This window comes from Topomyia yanbarensis, chromosome 3 (assembly GCF_030247195.1).
Source record: "Topomyia yanbarensis strain Yona2022 chromosome 3, ASM3024719v1, whole genome shotgun sequence".
Taxonomy (NCBI): Eukaryota; Metazoa; Arthropoda; class Insecta; order Diptera; family Culicidae; genus Topomyia; species Topomyia yanbarensis.
This window is the reverse complement of record NC_080672.1, coordinates 147,125,261-147,151,287: the sequence shown is the minus strand read 5'-3', so window position 1 is coordinate 147,151,287 and position 26,027 is coordinate 147,125,261. Positions and strand designations below refer to the sequence as shown.

Genomic DNA, 26,027 nt, shown 5'->3' with positions numbered 1-26,027 from the left:
ATTGAACAATAAATAGGCGAAAAAGAGTAATCAACAAACAACAAGCCATAACTTTTAAAGTATTCAAAATAGATATTTGAAGTCTTCAGTAAAGTTATTCGCAAGTAAGAGCTACAAATTTGCTGAAGGCATCATTTCGATATAATCACTTCCAAGAAAATTTGTGAAAATATCTCAATACCAAAAGAAAGGGCATATTGCCTCCATTAAATTCTCCGAAGATACTATTGACCTAAAATAAGCCGTTTTGGCGTTAATAATAGATTACATGTTTTTGGTCATATTTCTGGCAATGGGAAATGATAAAAATCTTTCGTCCGCATTTTATGTTAAATATCTCTTTTGATAATAGTCCGATTTCAACAATCTATAGCTTGTTCGAAAGGTATTCGTATAAGCTGCCTAAAAATATATAAAGTGTTAATCTACGTTATCCATTTCGGCAGATAATCTTAAAAAACTGCAAAAAATGCCATTTTTACGCATTCATATCTTGGAAACTAAACACAAGAATCAAAAACAAATTAATAGCGTTCTTACTGTTTGATAGGTCTTTCATTTAAAATTGGGTTGGATAAGATCGGTTCAGCCATTGCTGAGAAACACGAATGAGAGTTTGTCCGTTACATACACACACAGACACACACACACATACATTGTCCCAAATCGTCGAACTGAATCGATTGGTATATAAGACTCGGCCCTCCGGGCCTCGGAAAAAAATCTTGAAAGTTTAAGCGAATTCTATACATTTCTTTTATAAGAAATGTAAAAACCACAATTATACTTTATTTAAAATCTTATTTATGACATTTTCCGTAGTATTTCCAAACTATTTAAATGAAAATGTACTGATATTTGCTCACAAAACTCCATAAAACATAAAACTCCAATTTTCGAGCGTTTTATCATTAGCAAGCTTATTCAACAAAGCTCACTCAAGACGACATAATGTATCAGAAAAAGAAGTAATTGTGTTTTGGAAAATTTAGTGTCATAAAAATATTTCCAACTACATGTAACCATGACAGATTGATTAAAATATGTTAAATTTTGCAGTATAAGGTGATTTTGGCGCATTATTTCATTATAATATGTCGTGTCGTATATTTTTCAAATAGTTCCAATCTTGATCGGTTTCTCTATAGTCCAACTTTACATTATTTACCCTATTGAAATTTGTGCTTATAAAATTCTTGTAACGAATGTTGACTGTGTAAAATATGGAGATAAATCGAGCTCAAATACAATAGGTGGTTCAGTTTCACAGTTTATACGATAGACTTTTTCACGGCAATAGCTCAGCAGGTTTATGGGTTTTGTGATCACACAAATAAATACAACAGATTACAAATAAATACAAAATACGGTTTCATTATTCCTTTTTAAGAATTAACATCATCATTTTTTTTTAACTTTCTCCACCAGCTATTTTTTATGTGGTATAGGTATTGCCTTGATACGAACAACAGACCCACCGGCAAACAATTTGGAAATGGGACTGTTATGGCAGTAGAATATCGACTGCTCAATTCAAACTAAACCGACTATTCCGTATGCCTTCTATTCACCATTCATCAAATGTTCAAATAATAAATATCAAATAGCGATAGATCAAAAGATTAGTACAAAACTGTTCACGTTTATTACACTTTAAAAGAATGACTTTTAAATCCTACAAACGTCTTCCTGTACGACACAAATGGACTGAATATCTGAATTTAGAGACTGATCAATTTCAACAAAAAGCAAAAAACTACAGACGTATTGCTAAATGAAAGAAGAATGATTTTATCCTACTAATCCAACCTGACTCTTGAAACTTCTTCTAGTCAGCATTTTAAACTGTCCCTACTTCACCACCCGATGCCAGAAATCTTTCCGAATATAAATGATGCAAAACTATTTCTTTGCCATAGAAATATTGACTTAATGTATGTTTTTATTTAGCATTTGGATGTCACCAAACCGTGGAATAGAAACAGGTTGGACAATACACTAAAATTCTTAAAAATCTATCATGTTCGATTTGTCAATCCTATGAAATTAATGATAATCAATTTATGTGTTGTTTGCAATGAAAATTTCATCTAAACAGGATAGGAAAATAGTGGGGAATTTAAAAACAATGCTCTGGTCGATTAGTGTGTATGCTGAGATCCAAATTTAGATAAAGGATTAGATTTGTTAAAGTCTATTTCATAAATTTCAATACACATGAAATATCAATTGGATTTATCTAACTAAAAAAATAAATAGTAAAAATGCTTTACGGCCAGCGATGATGACTGATTCAAACGCATTCACCTTCCATTTCGTCAGCACACTCTTCCTGTTCGAACTCATCCTCAGCCGTCGCTTCTTGATATTGCTGATACTCTGAAACCAGATCATTCATGTTACTCTCCGCCTCTGTGAATTCCATCTCATCCATGCCTTCGCCGGTGTACCAATGCAAGAAAGCCTTACGACGAAACATAGCGGAGAACTGTTCAGAGATGCGCTTGAATAGCTCCTGGATGGCAGTGGTGTTCCCAATAAAAGTAGATGACATTTTCAGACCCTTCGGAGGAATATCACAGCAGGCAGTCTTAACGTTGTTCGGAATCCATTCGACGAAGTAGCTACTGTTCTTGTTTTGAACGGCCAGCATCTGTTCGTCTACCTCCTTCATTGACATACGACCACGAAATACGGCTGCAACAGTCAAATATCGACCATGGCGGGGGTCGCAGGCGGCCATCATGTTTTTGGCATCGAACATTTGCTGAGTCAGTTCCGGAACGGTCAGTGCACGGTACTGCTGGGATCCACGTGAAGTCAGCGGAGCGAACCCGGGCATGAAGAAGTGAAGACGCGGGAATGGAACCATGTTTACGGCCAGTTTACGCAAATCAGCATTCAGCTGACCAGGGAATCGCAAGCATGTGGTTACACCGGACATGGTTAGCGAGACCAGATGGTTCAAATCACCGTAACTTGGGTTCGGTACCTTCAGTGTACGGAAGCAGATATCATACAGAGCCTCGTTGTCGATACAGTATGTCTCGTCCGTATTTTCGACCAACTGATGAATAGAGAGGGTTGCGTTGTACGGTTCCACAACAGTGTCGGACACCTTAGGCGAAGGGACTACAGAGTACGTGTTCATAATTCGATCTGGATACTCTTCGCGAATTTTAGAAATCAAAAGCGTTCCCATACCAGAACCAGTACCGCCTCCTAAAGAATGCGTCAGTTGGAAGCCCTAAAAATGAAAAAAATAAAACCATCAACAATGCTGTTCAATTTAAGAGTTCCAGATTTGATAATTACCTGAAGACAATCGCAGTTCTCACACTCTTTGCGCACCACGTCCAGCACGGCGTCGACCAACTCAGCACCCTCGGTGTAATGACCTTTGGCCCAATTATTGCCGGCTCCGGATTGTCCGAATACAAAGTTATCCGGACGGAACAGTTTTCCATACGGTCCAGAACGAACAGCCTCCATAGTGCCTGGCTCCAAATCGAGCAGAATTGCCCGTGGCACATATTTGCCACCCGATGAGCGGGAGTAGGCTGCAAAAGAACAAAACCAAACAGTATTTATTTAAATAGTAGTGTCACAAATCATCGTGTATACACGACTGCAACCCGTTTCGCATCCGTTTCTTTACCGTGTGCAATTGCGCAATGTGTATCGCGTACTCTTTGCCGTGCTGTGCGATTAGAAACTTTGCATACACGAATGAGTTCGTCTATGCAAAGTTTGCCATGCCTTCACTGCCATGTTCATTATTGCCCAGGTACTGCTCGTGCGAAAATCGAGCAACGACTGACGCAAACGAACAAGCGGTACCTCTATATTTTAACGACTTTCAACTAGCTAGAGATTACTGGGTATGGAAAGTTATGAAAACTAGAGCTCCAGTGAGAGCAAGGATGTGAAGTAAACAGAACGGAAAACTAGAAGTGGCAGGGTCATTATAACAAGCTTAATATCGTGCGGGCTTAATCTTTGTCTTCTGCTAATGAGGGTTGAGCTTAGGCAGCATAACTACGAATCACCCGCGTTCACTAGCATGTGTCCTGATAAAGGTAGACGACAAAAATTAAGCCACGCAAGATCACCACTGAAAACCTGTCGACGATTAGCATCAATCAAATGATGATTGCTGCTGTTCATCTCTATTTGCCTTTCGAATGCCGGGATAGATTTTTATTAGACTATTGTCACTGTGCTTACAGTCGTAGCGGGTTGCTCACCGCAAGCCATGAAAAATAGACTACGTTGTGAAGCGATGGTCACTATTTATTAAAAAAACACGGTTAAATAAAAAATAAAACTATTAAAAAATTTCAAATAGTTTATAATTTTCACAAACTTATTAGGAAAACGAATTGGAATTGGAATAGGTTCGCCAGATTTTGGAATAAGTCTGTAAAATAACCCCTTGAAAACTACCTAAAAATTGTTGTAGTTCGATGCAATAAAAAAAATCCCCAAAAATGAAATGTACCTATTAAGGTGAAATAATACATACAATAAAGACCCATTTTTATCAGTCTCATGGTGTATTTTAGGCTGACAAAATAGGGACATTGACTAAATCGGGCAATTTTTTTCTTTATAATAAACTGAAGCTGTTAAAATATTCTTCCCGTCCCTTGATGAAGTCTGATAACTATTTCTGATAATGATGAACTTTTTATTTTTGCATTTTTCCATCTTCATGATAAGGAAAACATGCTCAAAAAAGGATTTACTCGAATTCAGTCTTGTTCGTCTGCTAGAGCCCATCAAACATATGTTCATATTTGGCTGATAAAATCGGAGTTTCAATGTATTATAATAGATATTCAGCGTTCGAAGAAGTTTCTTGAGAACGAGTGTAGAACGACTTTGTTTCTACTTACTTGAAGTCAGCGGCGTAGCCAAAAATTCGGTTTGGTGGGGGTTTTGTGAAAATCGATCTTACTGTCCAAACGGCATAATTCCGAAACCGTAATTTTTTAAGTTTTAAAATTATGCAGAATTAATTTTTCAGAAAATAGTAACAGAGTTCGTGATTTTCATTTCTCGATATGTTTCAGATCGATCCGATGGTTATAAGTTAGAAAAATTGCAGTCAGAAGGTTCGCACAAATGAACATTTTCGCACTGATAAGTTATCAATTTCCTTCCAGACAACTTGGAAGTGTTCGATGATTATTTCTAGAGGTTGTAGATAGAAAAAAATGAAATACAAAATTCGTTTTATCGAAATAATGTTTGGCTTATTTCAATGGATTATTACTATATTGAACAATAAATAGGCGACGAAGAGTAATCCACAAACAACAAGCCATAACTTTTAAAGTATTCAAAATAGATATTTGAAGTCTTCAGTAAAGTTATTCGAAAAAGTTGGAGCTACAAATTTGCTGAAGGCATCATTTTGATATAATCACTTTCAAGAATAGTGAAAATATCTCACTCATAGGGGGATTAATCAGCAAAAGCACAATACCAAAAGAAAGGGCATATTGCCTCCATTAAATTCTCCGAAGATACTATTGACCTAAAATAAGCCGTTTTGGCGTTAATAATAGATTACATGTTTTTGGTCATATTTCTGGCAATGGGAAATGATAAAAATCTTTCGTCCGCATTTAATGTTAAATATCTCTTTTGATAAAGTCCGATTTCAACAATCTATAGCTTGTTCGAAAGGTATTCGTATATTCGCTGCCTAAAAATATATAAAGTGTTAATCAATGTTGTCAATTTCGGCAGATAATTTAAAAAAACTACAAAAAACGCCATTTTTACACATTCAAGCATTCATATCTTGGAAACTAAATATCAGAATCAAAAACAAACTAATAGCATTCTTACTGTTTGATAGATTTTTCATTTAAAATTGGTTTGGATAAGATCGGTTCAGACATTGCTGAGAAACACGAATGAGAGTTTGTCCGTTACACACACACATACACAAACACACACACACACACACACACACACACACACACACACACACACACACACACACACACACACAGAGAGAGAGAGAGAGAGAGAGAGAGAGAGAGAGAGAGAGAGAGAGAGAGAGAGAGAGAGAGAGAGAGAGAGAGAGAGAGAGAGACATTGTTCCAAATCGTCGAGCTGAGTCGATTGGTATATAAGACTCGGCCCTCCGGGCCTCGGAAAAAATCTTGAAAGTTTGAGCGAATTCTATACATTTCTTTTATAAGAAATGTAAAACCAACATTTGAACAAACATTTATGCTGATTCACATTTCAAAAGTTTTTAAATATTTGAAACAAGTTTTACGCCAGAAACTAGGCATCAGTAGTAAACTGTGAAGTTTCCTTTCGATTTGTAAAAAATATTAGCAACTAATTGAGGAGGGAACGAATTCATGTTTCGAAATGCACGTAAAGGACCATCCATAAATTACTAGTCGTAAATATTATCTAAAATATACTACACCCTCTCGTACTACTTTAAAATTATGACGTCATGTAACCCACCTGAGGCTTCATTGTAGTACACACTAACACGCTCCAGTTGTAAATCCGATTCTCCATGGTAAATGCCAGTCGCATCGATTCCATGCTCCTCGGAGATGATTTCCCAGAACTAAAAGATAAAAAGAAAATATGATCAATTAATTTTGATTATTTAGAAAACCAAAACTAGAGCTACATCAATAATTCTAGTAAACTACTTCAATGAACACGGAGTCAGGTCTAAGATTTGACGAGGAAGGTATACGGGATTCAACATTGAAGTGCCGTAAATTTTATTTTCGCGACACAAAATGAACATTTCAACCGTTATGTGCCCGACGCGGTACCCGGGTTAGGTTTCAATTAAAGAAATTCCCATGTTTTATCCATAGCTGGAAATTGAAACTTTGTGACAGAGTAAAGAGGGCTCCTGAATTTTTTACTACGTAACAGGCCAACGTGGGTACTAGGGGAACTGTGGGTAAAATGAACAGGGGGTAAAATTAACAGGTAGCCAAATCAAGTCAATGTTTGTTAAATTTAGAGCAAACTTCACAGAAACCTGACCTGTCAAGTATTTAAAGTATATAAAAACCGTTTCTTTTGATAAAAAGCTATCGAATGTGAAATAAATACAATAAAAACCAAAATCAGGGTTCATATTTGTCGCTGATGTTAAATTCGGTAAGTAGAAAATAAGATCTTTTGAGGTGAATTTTAATTTTATTCTGAAAATGGTGTTTCATCATAATAATTGAGCCTCTTGCAGATATTCCACCGCAATAAGTAGGGATCAGGATAAAATGGCTCAACCGGAATGGCTGTTTGAAAATAAAATGTCTTGGGGGGTAAAATGAACAGGTTGTGGTGGGGCCAATATGAACCATCTTGCCACTCTAAGTACCAAGCCTCAAGATTAGTCGGAACGCTAACCTTAAGTTGCTATATCTTCACTGCTTTTCAAAAGATCCTACAAGTTTAATTACCCATGGATAACCCCAAATTAGTAGAAGTTTTTCGATGCCACAGGATTGTAAATTGGTTATTATTATGCCATAAAAATTAAATTTTTCCGTGACAAGTTATTTTTTGCCCATAAAATGCCCTGTGTGTAATGCTCATGATCCGCTGGGACAACAGTATTGCACGGAAAATGCAGGTTGCTAGAAGGTGTTCATTTTACCAAACAGCATGTTCATTTTATCCTCACGATATAAACATGTCTCATTTTAGGACTCACTGGAACATTACTCCGGAAAATCTGAATTACTAATTACTATTACTAATTATTACTAAGAACCAGATCCATTCGTCCTGTTCAATTTTATCAAATTCAGAGCAGATTTTTATTAGCGTACTAGTTTGACTGTTTTGAAAAATAACAGTAATCGATAATTTGCAAGTTGAGTAGTGTAGTTGCAATGGCGCAAACATATAAAAACGCTATCCTTTCTAGAAGTATTTAACCTATGTGTATTAAAGCAATTTGTTGTGGAAAGACAGATAAAGCAACGGGGAATAGCTTAGTCCGTTAACTAAGTTAGTGTCGGATTCTTATGAGAGGAACTCGAAACGCCTCCAATAACTAATTTAGTTATAGGTTTCGTGTCCTTTACGCGCAAAGTGGTTTAAAACAATTTTCTCTTTAGTGGAGAAAAAAGATGGGTGGGTAATGTCAGAGACATAACCGGAGTGAAGTAGAATACACTTTAGACCGGTAAATTCTGCTCTGGAATAAGCAATTTCTATGCGATTTTGTCGACTTTAGCACATTCATAGTTTATTTGGAGTATTTTTGGAATTATCAATTATCGTAAGTCCACCGGAGGAAAGGCTCCCCGCAAGCAGTTGGCAACAACCCCCTGGCAACCCTATACCATCATATGGAGTTTGACAGCGACCGACATATATGGGGCGTTATAGCTATAAAGCCCCAAACAAAGAATTATGTTCGGCGCTATGCTCGATATTCAAGCATTCCACACGACGTTTTGCATCTTGTGGGATGATTTAATAATTTAATCGACATTTTGTAACTAAATACAGCTTCTAATCATTCGGTTCAAAATCAATGTTTTGCCTTTCATGGCAGTGATGCTGGCTGTACAGAGACGTCGTCCTTGACAGGGGACTGGTTGGCAACGAAGGCCGTGTAAAAGTGCCCCAGTCACCGTTGGCGTTAAGAGCCTCATCGCTACCGAACAGAAACAGTCGCCCTGCGAAAAATTCACAGCTATCAGAAATCGAGCGGGCCTAAATTGTGACCCAAAATAAACCACAAACCAACAAGTTGTTTTCAGAACCAGCCAATTATAAAGTATTATTATTATAAATGAAATTTTCCATTGCCTTACAACCTCCCTCTCCCTTTCCTCCCGGCTTGAATAACTATCAATCTTGATGATGCTGTGCGGCGGGGGCACTAGTTTTTATTATGGTGGAAAATTTAGGTTTGCTCGTTTTTCCCAAAAGTTTTTTAGCTGTGCTGTTTTCAAAGAAGTTGTAGTTGAATTCAAAATAAAATGGTTTATTTCTATTGTCAGAGATGGACCTTCCAACGAAAACGTCTGGCTCGCTTGGAATCGAATTGTATGGACCAACCACTGCTTTCACAAAATCTGTTATTTTCAGTAATTGAACATTCTACATTTTTGTAAATTGAATCATTACACTAACCTGTCTACAAATCACACAAATAACTTTTTTATTTTGTGCCATTCTACTTGAAAGCGACGATATTGTTCACAAGTGGCTCACTTACCATCCAACGCTCTTGGCAAGCAACTTTCTGATGCTTGTAATAAAATTTCAATTCGATTCTTTGTCGATAAATTGATGGCCCTGAAAAGGGCCTTTTCTTTGGGCAGTGTTTGAAATTTACTTGGTGCTGGTGTATATGGTAACAGTTTTGGTGCCATCGAAGACGGCGTGCTTGGCCAACTCTTCTGACAGCAGCAAACGGACTGCGGTTTGAATTTTGCAGGAGATGCTGCAAACGAACTGATCGTGAACAACAGCATGCTGAGTTTTTATACCTGACTACAGCACAATGTAAGCTCGTCCTTTTTTGTGTTGTCCTCAATATGTGTTATTCGTAGCTCCACCTCTTTGTTGGTCGACCACATATTTTTGATAAAGAACAAAATTGAAATTGTGTTTCCAATACGGAGGTTATCGAACACTCAGGGTAAAAAGAGTAATGTAATACGGCACTTTGGTAAAATGTTTGAGAATTGAAACCGTTTTTGAATGCGCCTAGTAAACACGAAACTGTAGACAAACAAACAAATGATAACTTTTTATTTTGTGTCATTCTACGTGAAATCTACGATATTGTTCACAAGTAGCTCACTTGCCATCGAACGCTCTTGGCAAGCTACTTTCGGATGCTTGTAATAACAAAATTTCAATTCGATTCTTTGTTGATAAATGGCCCGTACCAAACATACCGCTCGTAAGTCCACCGGAGGAAAGCCTCCCCGCAAGCAGTAAGCAACGAAGGCCGCGTAAAAGTGCCCCAGTCACGGTTGGCGTTAGGAAGCCTCATCACTACTGAACAGAAACTGTCACCCTGCGAGAAATTCACAGCTATCAGCAATCGAGCAGGCCTAAATTGTGACCCAATATAAACCAACAAGTTCTTTTCAGGACCAGCCAATTATATTCCAGTAAGATATAAATGAAATTTTCGTTTTCCATTGCCTTACAACCTCTTTCCTCCCGGCTTGAATTACTATCAATCTTGATGATGCAGTGCGGCTGGGCACAGGCAGTTTCCATTATAGTAGAAAATTTAGGTTTGCGCGTTTTTCCCAAAAGTTTTTTAGCTGTGCTGTTTTCAAGGAAGTTGTACTTGAATTCAATATAAAATAGTTTACTTCTATTGTCAGAGGTGGACCTTCCAACGAAAACTAGTCTGGCTCGCTTGGAATCGAATCGTACGGACCAACCACTGCTTTCACAAAATCCGTTATTTCAGTAAATGTACATTCTACAGAATTAGTCACAACTATTTCCAATCAGCGCAAAAATCGAAGGTTTTCATTCAATACAACAGCAGATTTTCACGTTTGAAAAAACAGGCAGCATTCTGGCCGAAAATTTTGAAACGGAGCACCTATATCGAAACGTTAGAAAACGTTCGATTTTTGTAAATTGAATCATTACACTAAAATGTCTATAAATCACAAATAACTTTTGATTTTGTGCCATTCTCGTGAAAGCGACGGTATTGTTCACAAGTGGCTCACTTACCATCCAACGCTCTTGACAAGCTGATGCTTGTAATAACAAAACTTCAATTTCATTCTTTGTCGATAAATTGATGGCCCTGAAAAGGGCCTTTTCTTTGGGCAGTGTTCGAAATTTACTTGGAGCTGGTGTATATGGTAACAGTTTTGGTGCCATCGAAGACAGCGTGTTTGGCCAACGCTTCTGACAGCAGCACGCGGACTGCGGTTTAAATTTTGCGGGAGATGCTGCAAACGAACTGCTGTATGCTGATGCTGGAAACGAACTGATCGTGAGCAACAGCATGCTGAGTTTTTATACCTGACTACAGCACAATGTAAGCTCGTCCTTTTTTGTGTTGTCCTCAATATGTGTTCGTCGTAGCTCCACCCCTTTGTTGGTCGACGACATATTTTTGATAAAGAACAAAATTGAAATTGTGTTTCCACTACGGAGATTATCGAACACTCAGGGTAAAGAGAGTAATGTAATACGGCACCTTGGTAAAATGTTTGAGAATTGGAACCTTTTTTGAATGCGCCTAGTAAAAATGTTTTCCACTTCACTCCAGTTTGTTTCTGACCATATTTGCAATTTACGTACTGAAATAAATCACAATTTAGGGTTTAACCCAAATTGCTCTCCAGGGAGAAACAGTCCATGAAACAGAAAATGCAAACTTATTCTTTGAAATGGTTTTGGTGGCCATGAAAAGGGCCTTTTTTATAATGATACAAGTGAGTTCTACCTTTTCAACTTCCAAATCCATACAAAGTGCGTCCCTGCCGCTTCAGAGTATAGACGACGTTCATTGCGGTTTTGCGCTTGGCGTGTTCAGTGTAGGTCAAGGCATCTCGGATGACATTTTTCTGCACACCATCAGCATTCGTAGATTAAATTGGAGATGCATTTTACACCACCACGACGAGCCAGACGCCGAATTTGGTGATTCCCTGGATTTTATCACGAAGAACCTTGCGATGACGCTTGGTACGGGAACGCAAATATGATACCGCTCATTGTACCGTCCGGACGAGCATGTTGCTCGTGTGGTAAGCGAGCACCCACTGATACAAAACAAGCTCGCGTGTCCTGTATATATAACATTCCCGTATGTAATGAAACGCTTACATGCTCCTTTTTGACGGCTCTGCGTGGGATATGCTGGCAAATTGCGCATTTTCCTCGCTGTTTCCGAAGGATTTTCTGAAAATCCTTGTTTTGGTTTATTTATAGTAGTCGCAGTAATTCCGAAATTTAATACGAAATACGTGCACAAATTTCCGACCAGATAGTGCAAAAATATTGCGATTTTGTCCAGTAGAACGGAAGATATTCGCATTTCAAACCTGGGAAAATTTCTCAACTGAAATTTTTGAAACGGGACCCCATATTGAAACGTTAGAAGTATTCTACTTCAAAAATAGTTTTTAACCCAAAATTTTTTCTCCACCTAGGAGAAATAAGGACAAGTTATAATAATATGTGTGGAATTTAATATTGCATAATGTCAGGTGTTTGGTTCCCTAGCTGGTTGGAAAGGTATTCGAATAATTTTTCTGGTAATACGCGAAACGTTCGTCTATCTTGTCAATTTTAACAGTTAGTCTAAAAAAACTGCAAAAAGTGCATTCTTCAAGCAAACAATCATCCATATCTTGGAAATTAAACATCAGAATCAAAAACAAATTAATAGTGTTCTGTCTGAGTGCTACGCTTTTCGTTTAAAGTTGGTTTAAATGCGATAGGTGCAGCCATTGCTGCGAAATACGAAGGAATTTGCCACATACATACACACTTTGTCCTAAATCATAGAGCTGAGTGTATGTTACTAGGCCCTCCGGGGCTCGGAAAAACTCATGAAAGTTTGAGCTAATTTTGTACATTTCTTTCATAAGATATGTAGAACGCTTGTTCAGAACTTTTTCACTTTTTTACAACTTTTGTATGAAGAAGAAATACTGCATCGCTTCGATGAGATATGCTTATGCTGCCCAACTCTGTCAAAAAAAAACGTACACGGCGAACGGTTCGCATAAAATACGGATTTTTTTATCAGAGTTGGTCAGCTTAGGTAAGCTTTATTGATGATAGCGACGAGTTGCAGTTCCATCGTCCAAGTTCACTTTTCAATCCAGCTATCAGCATCTTTAGAGAACGTCTCTCTGTAAGAATAAATCACGCAGAACCCGCAGGATCCTGCACGACGAGCGATGGGTGCATAAATTATAAAGTTCTATAAATAAAAGATGTGTCGTTTGTTATTTTTTGACGTGTGAAAATTACTTACGAAGGAAAGCGCACTTTCCACTGAGGCACCACGATGCGGAATCGACTCTAATAAAGTACGTTCAACGTCGTCCATCTATAATGTGACTCTTGGAAACAGAAGTATATTTCGGACTGCATAACATAGAGTTGAGCAGCCACCAGCCGTATAAGGTGAATGCCCTATGCATGTGACCGAAATGTGCGCCATGAAACGGAGTCTTCACTGGCACGGTGCGCAATCTTTTATTTTCGATACCGTTAGAATAAATAACAAATAGCAATCAAGCTGCAGATTGGATTAATTATAATTATAAGCTGCCTTCATGGTTTCTCGCTTGAGCAAATAATGGTTTCGATTGGGAGCTGCAATTTGTCTCATTCAACGTTGATTCGTTTTACTTCTCTCCAAGTTGCTGCAAACCAGTAAAGTATTAGGGCATTTGGTGGAATCAGTCTAATGAAACGATACAATGTTTAGCGGTGAATGTCTTCACAAGTGGAAATTGCTATTGACATTGAAGATGTCTTAGTGTACTATCTGGAATTGGGTGTCATTCTAAAATCTAAAATCAAGCAATATCACGTTTTTGCGGTACAATTTTGAATGCTAATATCTTTTTTATTTATGGATGGGTTTCCATCTTTTTGCCACCAAACTGAATTAACTAAAATATGTTCTATTACTATATAATTCAAATATTTCAGTAGTACACTTTTAAAAACCCATAAAAAGGAATAAATATTAGAAAACGTTAAAACTCCCATGCATGAGTCAATCTATTCCAGGCATAGTTGCGTTGCGCCGGGAGATAAAAAAAAATTCGTATGTTTCTCAATTCTTTTAAATACATGTCCTTTCAAAATGTTTGACGACTTTTATCAAAATTTTCATTATAACAGCAAATTGCATACAAATCAAGCCAATTTCATGACAAATATAGTGTTGATAGCTTTGTTTGGAATTTTACATGTCATAGAGCATGAAGAGAAGTTCGCAAGTCTGCAGTTGCCAACGATTCTAGGAAGCTTAAGTTCAATTATATTACAAAATTTTTGTTTGGTTGAATGCGAAAGAAAATTTAATTCAGCTGCCAAACTAAGTCTACTAGTTAGCAATATTAGCTACCAAATGTTACTTTCCCTTTTTTTGAGAGCCTGCAATTGCGCGAACCGTGAAATTTACCAAATGAAAAACCGCGTGAAAAGTAACTTGGGAATGGAGGAACATTAAATTGTTTTCTCTAATCAATGGGTTTTGATGCCCGTCAACAAAATTTAAACTTTAAATGCTACGTCGCACAACTTCTGACCCTACCTTCCCCCTCGTCGCACTTCGTCATAAATTTGGTATAGACACCCCCCCCCCTACCCCTCAAAATACTACGTCATATATGCATGACCCCTTATAGCTAGCATCCGTTTCCTTGCTGAATGCAAAGTTTAGGGACCATCCATAAATGACGTAGCATTTTTTGAGTGATTTTTAACATCTCCCCCCCCTCCCCCATCGTAGCATTTCGTCACAAACTTCTAAATACCCCCCCCCCCCTGGTAATTAAGTAGCTTGACGGTAACTCTACCCCCCCTTGTCCCCGCAATTTTTTTTAAAAAAATGACATGCTATGTTAGTTATTAAAGCTACGTAGCATGACACGATACCCCCCTGTCGTCACACATCATCACAAAATACAAAACTCCCCCCTCCCCCATATAATGCTACGTCATTTATGGATGGTCCCTTATCGTGCGATGCGCGAATTGAAACTTTGCATAAACGAAAATGGAAATACGATAGGTTCGAGTCGTGTACACACAAGGATTAGCAATGTGGGTGGGAAGAGTAGGTTGGTAGGGTGGGTTTGGTTTGAGTTTAATACTGCAAGATACGACGTGTGTTTGCTGCGTGTGTGTACAATGAGTTGACAGTGCATTTTGTAGGTACGTAGAGGAAAGTGGTCGGTTGCCGGCAACCCGTCGTAACTTTTGACAGAAAGCAGACATGGTCATTTTGACAAATTTTATTTGTGTGTTATATTAGTACGTTCTTTTTCCCAAAAAAGAACTCAAACAAACAGACTCGTATGTTCTGTTTTCCAAGAAAAATGTTTTTTGAATAATTGAAAATCTACCCAAAAGCTTCTTTTGTCGTGACTAACGGCTTATCTTTCAATATAGCCCTTTTTCAAAATTTAAGAAGAAAAATCATATAAGCTTTTGAACGCTTATATCTTTTGTTGTACTGAATGGGATTAATCAATTTCTTCGGCATTTTGTCGAAAATATGTGTAGCAAGATTGTATTAAATTTTAGAATATGTAGGACATGCATTATATCGGGAAAAATAGTGTTTTGAAAAATCTTCCGAAAACGGCTCGGAAAAAGTTAAAATTTTCAGCCCATCTCGATCAGAGCCGTCAATATGGTGAACCAACCCATCAATAAAATGATTAAAAATTTAAAAAATGTACCCAAAACACGGCCGTAATACCTTTACGGTAATAAAAAAATGCTCCAATAGCAAGACGTTTAATACTAAAATGGTCCCAACAAAAAATTCCCCAAACGGCAATACTAACACATTCAAATCATTGCGTCGCTCTCATGTTTCATCAATTGTTATACAACAAATATTAGCGCGTCGGATTGTCAACAAGTGTGAAACACTTTGCTTGTGATTGTATTGCGCATCAAGCGAAGCGAACACAACGCGGATAAAGTTTCGATTTTCTCCACGCGACACATTCCGTATTTGAAGATCGACTCACACTCGGCTAGCTTCAAAACACAGTAAGAAAAAACCTACCCCGAAAAATGTTAGGGTATTTCGGTGGGTGTTAAATTGAAATTTCTTTTCTATCGTGGACGTCAACAGCAAGGTAACGACTGCACAAAACATGAACAGTCCTTCCCGTCAAGTACGGGAAGCAAGACCTACGGATCTACTTGTCTGGATTCAAGCACCAAGTCTGGGCCTGGTTTAGATCCAGACCTGGTAAGGAGAAATGAAGGCTATATCCAGGGATTGATCAGGATCCGGAAACTGTTCCGGATCGGGAGTTGGTCCGGCTCCGGGAGGTCCGGATTTGGAAAATGATCCTGATCCGGAAACTGGTCCGGACCAAGAACTGTGCCGGATCCGGGAATTAGGCCTGGAAGGATACGGACGATTTTTATCGAAATTTTTCGGAAAAATAGTTGAAATAAAATGTTATAAATAAAAATCTCGGATTTTTTAAATAAATTATTGGACAAAAATATTCACGGTTTCTAAAAAAGTGATCAGTTCACTTGAAGTTGATTGATTTCATTAATATACCAGCAATTGTTTTGACAGATTGAAACGATGTATGAAAGTTGTATCATTTTCAATTGGAATTTGTGTTCAAAAAAGGTACATTAAAAGACAAAATAATCGTTGCCGGTAGATGCTGAACATGTTAGGAATATGATTCGCATTGTGTTTCGATAATTTTGTTCGCAGGAATCATCTTATCGTACGTTACTGAAAAAAGTCTCATTTGATCAAATTTACCCCGGTGATCAAAGATACCCCGTTTTACGGTAATTGGTTACACAAATGTACAATTTTTCAACACTTTTTTTTTTTAAAAATATGAAAATTTTACCGCATTACCGCGCGGTGCGGTAAATAAAGTGCGGTTGCGGTAAGCGGTGCGGTTTTATTATTTTTTGCGGTTGCGGTGCGGACAATCCATTTACCGCCCACATCCGCACCGCGACGAACCCTAACAACAAGCATTAAAATTATTTCATCTCTTTGTTTCGAAATGCACATCATTTTCTAAACAAATCCATACGGTTTGTTTTCAAAATATATTTAATAGGAGTCATTTAAAGTGCTGCCTGTGGAAACGGTTGACAGAATGCTAGTGTTGAAATCATCACATAGGGAGTTTTGCCGTTTTGACTGATTTTCATTATTAGTCTCTCCCTATTCTCTCTGACGCGTGCAGTGCTGAGTTAACATACTGCAAGAAAGTCCATCACAATGCAATCTGATGGCGGAAATTCTAATAGCGTTTTTGTTTTTATCTTGTGCTACACCGGTGTAGTGCGAAAAAAGAGATAGACCGATTACACTCCAGGATGAATGAGTGAAGCACCGACTACACCGGTGTAGTGCACTGTCAAAAACGAACATGCCATAAGATCTCTAAAAATATCACACTGCTGTAGCACCTCACGATGAAATAAGCGTGCCATGTCAATTTTCACTTTGACCATCCATGTTTTTCCTCATGTTCTTCTCATGATCCCCCAGTGTGGAAGCCGTGGTTCTACTTTCACATTTCCAACATCGACGCGACAACTTATCAGTGGATGCAACGTGTAGTTGCAGCGGTCGTCTTATTTTTCTCATTTTCCCTTCTTCCAAGAATTCCGAAATGTGCTAGTTGAAATTCTAAATTTAGAAGCCTCCACTACGCAGCTACATTTGAATTGGGTGTTAGTTAAACTCCCAAAATGTGTTGCACCCGAAACTAGGCTGGTGAAGTTTTATAATCTATGTTCTGAAGAAAACAGCACCTAGGGTAGACGTACTCGTATTCATCTCATTAGTCACGGTGTCACACTATTTCGCTGATAACCTTGGATGGCCCTTAAAAAGGAATCAACATCTTTACTTCGTTCTTAAGAAGCAGATCAATAAAAAATCTGGCTTGGAAAATGTAAAATACTCACGTTAAAACGAAAAGTCGAATGCAACGCATCCTTATTCATCCTACCATTTTAGCTAATGCGATGAATAGAGATAGCATGCACTGCTATAACTAATGTGTTCAAATGGATGGGATGAATAGAGGTGCTGAGATGAATTAGGGCACAGTAACCCTATTTGAAATGAAATAAAACAGTGTTCATTCTTGTCACTGGCGCCAACACACCATCAGACAGTACAGGAACTCAAGCATAGGCTGAAAACCAAAGTCTCAGCTGACTCATGCTGTCTTTGTTGTCTTAAGCAACTTAATTGTTTTGAACTGAGCGAATTGCTCAACCACTGAATCATACCGAACTCTGGCCATTTGTCGTCATTGCTAGAGATAAGAGAATTTATCAGAACGATAAAGCTGATTACATCATCCTTGATTCAATTGAATTGAATTAATTAGTTACTAAATTTGGTCGCAGAGCACACGGAAATCGAGTTTACTGACTACTCGTGTTTTACACTACAATCCACTTTTTTGTACACAGCCAGACAGAAAAGAAAACATCAAATTGAGTGAAACAATGGCACATGCAGAGCAATTGGAATTAAGCCTCAGGACAAATGCAAAGTTAAGTAACGATTAGTAGTCAATTCATTCAACATAAGTGCTGAAGACGCTGCACTGAATAAACACCAAACAGACAAATTAATACCTAATTTTGAAATATACTTCGTATGACTCTAACCCGGAATTTGTAGCCTGCCCAAAAAGTAACAATATATGGTAATGAGCTTATTTCCGCCATGTGCCATTATCGCTACCCATTTGAAGCTGTTGGTTGGATCAGCATCTGTCATCTTAATTCGATTATTTCGGTAAAACAGAAACATTTTCTATTTTAAATTCGTTTTGGCGATACAGACAGTGTTAATTTCCATATGATAAAGCCACAATTGAACAATATTATCTCAAAAATTCATTGCAAAATCTTAATAATTGACGAGAAACAGTTAATCTTCTGAGGCACCTGGTCGAAAACTTATTACTCAGTGTACATCATAATACAAAATCTACTAGACCAAAGGATTTGAAATTTTACAGTTGTACTTCACATAATTTCCCAAGCTTTTATTTTTTGCTCGACTTTTGAATTTTTCGTAGCACTTTGAAGCCAAAATTCCGATTTTTATTAAAATCTGTTATGTTATAGTAAAAATAACATCACTATAAAATTTTGCAGGAGGCTTCCGCAGATACCTGGGCAATGATGTGAAGAAAAACTGTGCACAAATTATACGCTTTATTTGCAGGTCTTTTCTGAACATTCACTATTACTCACCCAATTTGCAATGGAAATTGACTGCATAGACTAGCACTTTCTGTATCATCAAACTATTTGTGCCTTTCTCAATAGAAATGATATGCTCACTCTGAAATTCGGCCTTTTAACTGAAACCCGGATGGCCAAGTCTCATATACCATTCGACTCAGCTCGTCGAGATCAGCAAAAGTCTGTATGTGTGTATGTATTTTCGAAACTCACTCACTTTTCTGTTACTATGTTTTAATTGCCGCAAGGATCTACTGTATCGATTTTGTTGGCTATTTTCGGCAAATTTGAGACTAAGAGAAACGAAAGCAATGAAATTGAAAGACAGATAGGTATTTTAGAGCGAATCAGTTGTAAACTTAGACCGGAAAACTAGAACTAGGCAGGCTCATATGGGCATGATCGAAAGGAAATGTGAAGAATTTTTTGCCTTCTGCAGAGTAGGAGTTGGGCGTTGCACCCAAGTCTACCGCATGGTCTATGGTAGAACATAACTCATCATCATGTTCTACCGCCGACGCCGGCAAAAAATTCATCACAAATCCTCGCCTAGAACGACCATGCGATCATTATTCTCCCTTTCTGCTAGCATCAAGCCGTGACGTATGCATTCAATCGACACCAAGCTATCGCACAGTGATCACCTTCCATACAAAAGACGGTCAAAACCTCAAAAGTGGCCCGAATTTGATAAAAACTTCACATTAGGGTAATTTTGTGACGCTGAATTCATATTTGATGTTTATTTTTTATTTTTTAATCCTCAAAATTTTGGCACTTAGAAAATTCAACATTTACGAATATAAAGTGCACTATTTCCGATAATTCATTTTCAAAAAATTAGGTTGAGTGATTTTTTTAGCAGAACACACATTTTTGCCTTTCTCAATAGAAAGGTATTGCAATTGCTCTGAAAACCGACTTTTTAACGGAGGCCCGGAGGGCCGAGTGACATATACCATTCGATTCAGTTCGTCGAGTTCGGCAAATGTCTGTGTGTGTATGTATGTGTGTATGTATGTATGTGTGTGTGTATGTGTGTGTGTATGTGACCAAAAATGTCACTCATTTTTCTCAGAGATGGCTGAACCGATTTTGACAAACTTAGTCTCAAATGAAAGGTGCAACGTTCCCATAGGCTGCTATTGAATTTCTAATGGATCCGACTTCCGGTTCCGGAATTACAGGGTGATAAGTACGAACACGCAGAAAATGTCGATTTTAATAAATTCTGCAATGAATGTATAAAGGTGAAAATTTTTACAAAATATGACCACAACTGCTTCGATTTGTAGTATTAGGTCACTAACATCCATTCAAAGTCTATTTGGCCACATTGGCCACCATCCTCGGTTCCGGAAGCCCCGGCGGAAGTATCTAAATTCAGAATAACAGTCACATCGGTGTCTCGGAGATGGCTAGACCGATTCGACTAAACTTGGCCTCAAATGAAAGGTATTGCGTCCCCGTAAATGGCTATTTAATTTCATCCCGATCCGACTTCCGGTTCCGGAGTTACAGGTTGTGGCGTGCGATCACATAGCAAATTGTGATTCAAACCGATACTCCGATGAAAGCAAAAAATTTCGCTAAAATGTCTCTCAAACAACTTAAATTTGCTGTTCTAGGTCACCGACGGCCAACCAAACTTTCGTTGACTACATTGACCACCATAGACGGTTCCGGAAATGCCCGGAAAAAGCGGCCATCTTTCAAAATTTACGAACTCACATCAGTTTCCCGGAAATGGTTGGGCCGATTTTCACAAACTTAGTCCCAAGTGATAGCTTTAATATCCCCATAGATGTCCATAAAATTTCGTACGGATCGCTTATATGGGTCCGGAAATATAGACTAAATCGTCCGGTCACATATGAAATTCCCATATAAGCCTGAACTCAAATTTCCAAAAAGCCTGAACATGAAATTTCAGAAATCCAATTCGTATTTTTGATGCCAAACATCTTTAAAATGCATGAAACGTCGAGATTTTATGTTATCTCGAAAATTTTTTTTTTCTAAAAATCGACTTTTTGGGACTTTGCCGATTTTGCACCTTTTTCCAGTTCAATATTACCGTGGCTGTTTTTTCTTTTTCAAAATTTTAGAACTCGAATAATGATTTATTTTCCTGTATATAGTTGTCATGTGATGTATAATAATAAAATGTAATATATGCATTTAAAAGCTTTTAATGAATATAAACAACGCACACATTCTCGTGATTCATGATTGAGAAAGGCACAATTGCACCACTAGGTGGATTAAAATAGGTTTTTCAATTGTTGATAATGATAAGACACGTCTATAAATTATATTGCGAACCCTGGGTAGTCAAAGGATACCATGCGTCTCCTTCAGACGTATCATGAAAAATCACCTTTTTTCATACCTCGGGGCAGAAAGGGGCAAAACAAGATATTTATTTTCGGAAAGTACACTAATTTTCAAGTATAATGAACAACAAGCGATCATTCCGAACCGTTTCAAAAAAAAAGTACAGCCACTTCGAACATTATAACTTTAAACTATTGCACGATTTATTATTTGTTTTTCATGTCTGAACGAGAAGAAAAGCGTGTATCGACAAAATCGAATGGCAGCTATTAGTCCAGCGAATAACCTTTCAAATGAAATCAGTTTGACCCCAATCGAAATATTAACTAAAAAGATATATTCATTTGAATAACTTAGGTTTGAAAAGAGTTTTCCTCAGAATTCATCATCTATTTCACCTTTGAAGTTCTGTAAAAAAATGAATTCTCGTCTTCGGGACTTAATATTTTGAGAAGACTCTATTCAACCTGTTAAGGAACAGAGAAAAATGTTAAATCACGAAAAATCTAAAACAAAATTTCGAAGTTTTGTCCGGCTTGGCGACACTGTGTATCGGTGTCGCACCGATCCTATTGTGATTGAACTACTTATTGATTTTTTCGTTCCGCACACACGGATGGCTGATAGCAATTAATGACACAGCTCAGCTAGCAGAAATCGAAATTTTATCTACTTTTTTACCAACTAGTTTATATGTGACTATGTTTTAATTGCCGCAAGGTTCTACTGTATCGATTTTGTTGGCTAGAATACCTATCCATCTTTCAATTTCATTGCTTTCGTTTCTCTTAGTCTCAAATTTGCCGAAAATAGCCAACAAAATCGATACAGTCACTCACTTTTCTCCTAGATGCCTTAACCAAATAGCACAAACCTAGTTTCAAATGAACGGTATAATACTCGCATAAGCTGCTATTGAATTATTGTCTATCAGACTTCCGATTTCAGAGTTACGGGTTAAAAGTGCGATCACACAACAAATTCCCATATAAACTGGTAACACCATGATGTCCAAATGGTGGGATACATATTAAAAAAGGTCCAACATTACTTGTATTTTCGGGACTAGATCAATAATGATCATTCAAGGCAGCTTTGACTACATTGGCCACCTACGCCGATTCCTGGATACCCCCGGGTACTTTCCAAGTTCCTATGATAATTATTGCAAACTTTATTTCAAATGAAAAATGAAAGATACAACGCTCACATGGACTGCTATTGAGTATTCATATCTAGCATTTGGTTCCGGAGTTATAGGCTGGTTAATTTCCCATATAAACCGGTACAACCGTAATATTTCAAAGTTTAAAATGGACATAAAATTACTTCTTATTTGCAAGTCTGGATCACTGATGGCCAATCAAAGATTCTTTGTATATATTGTTCACTATCGATAGTCCCCAAACTCTCGAGTTCTGGACGTAGTCCAAAATTAAAGTCACATCGGTTCTTCGGCGATGACTGAACCGATTTCCATAAACCAAGTCTCAATAATGTATGGTTGGGTGTTGCATCCGCCATCAACCTCTCCATCTCCTTCTTCTTACACCATATGTTCATACATCTCGTATCAACGTTTTCGATTTAAACAATTCTAATAATCTACAAATCGCATGATGGTTTTGTTCGCTTTATAATGAAAATTTTTGAATTGAAGGTGCATTAATTGAAATTCTAAAAAACAAGGTTTCATGAATACCTGCTGGTCTCAATGGGACTGAACTCTCCGCAAAATAGATCTTTGTCACACACGTCTAACTAGGTTCACCATTTGTACACCTTATCTCTTCATATTGGTGTGCTTTGTGTGTTATAAACAACCCGAATAATTCAAAATCATATTCGATTTCGTTCTGTTTGCTTTCTTCCATTTCTGGACCGCCAATTTAGAGAAGGAGTAAATAAGCAATTTTAAATCTCAAATCATTTTCTAACACCCTTGTGATAATATTACTTGTTACTTGTATGGACTTGTCAGTTTCAGATTCGTCCAGATCTAAAAAAATTGATCTCTTCAAATTTCTAAAATATATATTTTAGCAAATTATTAGCGAAACATTGCTACCGTAACAATATTATTTATTATTAATAATGAATATTACTTTCGGTACCTTGAATATAACCAAACATGTACTTCTTCAAAATTGCATGGAAGTAACGTATGCGGAATAAAATTTGGACAAAATTCAAAAGGCAATTTTTTGTAGAAAACCATTTATTAAATGTTCTCTCTGTATGAAAACATTTGTCAGCTTATTAACTTAATGCAGAAAAAAATTGAGCCCATTCGAAAAGCTTTATGATAGTTTACAGGAACTTTTTGCAAAGGAGTCAAAAAAATTGATGTTGGCATATTCTTAATTTCTTTCTTAATTTTGATTATCACGTTTGTTTGTTTTAGGTCGAAAATTATTGGCATATACTCTCTGCTTCAAATTATTCCAGAAATCCTCATTTGGGCGAAATTTTGGTACATTTGGAGGTTTATCAGCCTTTGGTACAAAAAGTATGTCGTAATCCTCCAATGCGCCAAAGCTTTTTTTTGCATAATAGCTAGGTGCCAGATTGGGCGTTCGCTGCCATTTCGTTCACATGGTATCTCCTAGCGGGTCGAAATTAACACTGGATGTTTAAAATAAGTGTGCCTAGAGTATGACGTTTAGTATGATGCCTTGCAACCGGTTGCATTTTTGTTTTAATGCTGGAAGCGTTGTCCAAATTTCATTCCGCATACGTTAGAATATAGAAAATCGGGAAGCTGATTCAGGTATTTTTAGGTTTCTCAAGAGTAGTCTAACGAAAAACAAATCGTGACTCATTGATAAACTCGCGTAGGAAGTTATTTATTTCTAAAGTTGCCATACACAAAATTTCATTCAGAAAGAACGAAAGATTCAAATGTGTACCATGTCGATAGAAATGCATAATCAAATCAATGACACGTTTGCATCGTTCCTTGTTCTTGAACTGATTTGCACACACTTAGTGTCAAATGAACGGTATAACACTCCCATAAGCTGCTATTGAATTTTTATTTGATCCTACTTCCGGCCCCGGAGGTGCCGAATAAAGAGTGCGGCCACACAGCAAATTCCCGTATAACGCATGCGGAATCAAATTTGCGTTGTCCAGTATTAAAACTAAAACTAAAATGAAACCCTGCTACACGTCATACTCTAGGTACATTTATTTTAAACAGTCTGTGTTAATTTCGACCCGCTAGGAGATACCATGTAAAAAAAATAGCACCGAACGTCCAATCTGGCACCTAGCTATTATCCAAAAAAAAGTTTTGGTGCAATGGAGGATTATGGTATACCTTTTTCAAATGAGGATTTCTGGGATATTTTGAAGCGAAGAGTATAGCCAATAATTTTCGACCTAAAACTAACAAACATGATAATCAAAATTAAGAAAATGGCAAAATCATTTTTTTAGACAGCTTTGCAAAAAGTTCCTGCAAACTGTCGTAAAGCTTCTCGAATGGGTATAAATTTTTTTTCTACATTATGTTAATAAGCTGACAGATGTTCTCATATAGAGAGAACATTTAATAAAAGGTTTTCCACAAAAAATGTCTTTTGAATTTTGCCAAATATTTTATTCCGCATACGTTAAACTTGCCCCATCAAGATGTCCAAATGATGCAATACATAGTAAAGCGGATGTAATATTACTTAAATTAGCGGGCATATATCACTAAAAAGCAATCAAAGTAGCTTTGACCATATTGGCCACCTATGACGACTCCCCCCGTGGGGCATGCCAATGGTACAATCGTAATGTTTCAAATGTTGAAAATACATCAAAATGGACATCAAACTGAAATATATTGTCCACTATCGACTTTTCCGTGAGTACCGGGCACCAGGACTATTCCTGAATTAAAGTCATATTGGTTATTCGATGATAGCTGAACCCATTTTCACCAACTACGCCACCCTCTCAGCCCGTTTTTACACTTATGATCCCCCCCTCTCACTACATTCCAAAATTATCGACATGTTGGTGATCAAATTCGTGGCAGTCGTGCCCTTGTAAATATGCGCCAAGTGTAAAAAGAATGTAATTACATTTTCACAATTATATTGAACGTAACCAGCTATTGGATAAATGAGAAAGGTACAATTGTACCACTAGGTGGATCAGGGGCGGATCCAGGAAAAAATTTCGCCCCACAGTAGGAGCAATCCAAAAAGGATGTGACAACACTTATTTGCGGCCTTAGATGTCATTTTAGAGCCAGCATTTCATCGTAGGATATGTTCACAATATTCTTCTTCTTTTTAAATAAAATATTTTTTGGTTGGAGTAGAGTACCCGATCAAAACTCAAGGTTTTTTCAGAGGGTATTATGTTTTGAATAACTTCTTCTAAGATACCATAGAACTCAGACTTCATTTTTGGGGCGAAACTGTTGTTTTTTGTAAATATGACCCAAAAATCATTTTTCGACTTTTCCATGCTGAAACTTCAATTGATTAATTTAATAATGTTCTACAAACTTGCAGGTCACTAAAATACAACTTTTTGTCGAAAGAACCGTTAACGTAATATAAATATTTTTACCTCTAAATCTATTTCTCTTATAAATTTGCACTATTTTCATGAAAGATTTTTGTTTTCATGGGCACTTTCGGGCAACCAAACATTGGCTATTCCGATACTCTATTATTCCAAGAATAAATTGAATATTATATAGA

At 37.3% G+C, this 26,027-nt stretch overlaps 1 protein-coding gene across 1 annotated transcript in view; it reads right to left on the bottom strand.

The window, feature by feature from the left end:
- Nucleotides 1–1,347: 1,347 nt before the first annotated feature.
- Nucleotides 1,348–26,027, bottom strand: part of LOC131692308 (tubulin beta-3 chain-like) — a 39,875-nt gene continuing 15,195 nt past the window's right edge. Inside the window, exons 2-4 of the mRNA XM_058979293.1 lie at nt 6,499–6,607; nt 3,316–3,560; nt 1,348–3,247 (exon numbers count right to left, since the gene is read on the bottom strand). Coding sequence (XP_058835276.1) covers nt 2,294–3,247; nt 3,316–3,560; nt 6,499–6,607 — 1,308 coding nt within the window. The 3' untranslated portion in view covers nt 1,348–2,293. The remainder of the gene's footprint in view (nt 3,248–3,315; nt 3,561–6,498; nt 6,608–26,027) is intronic.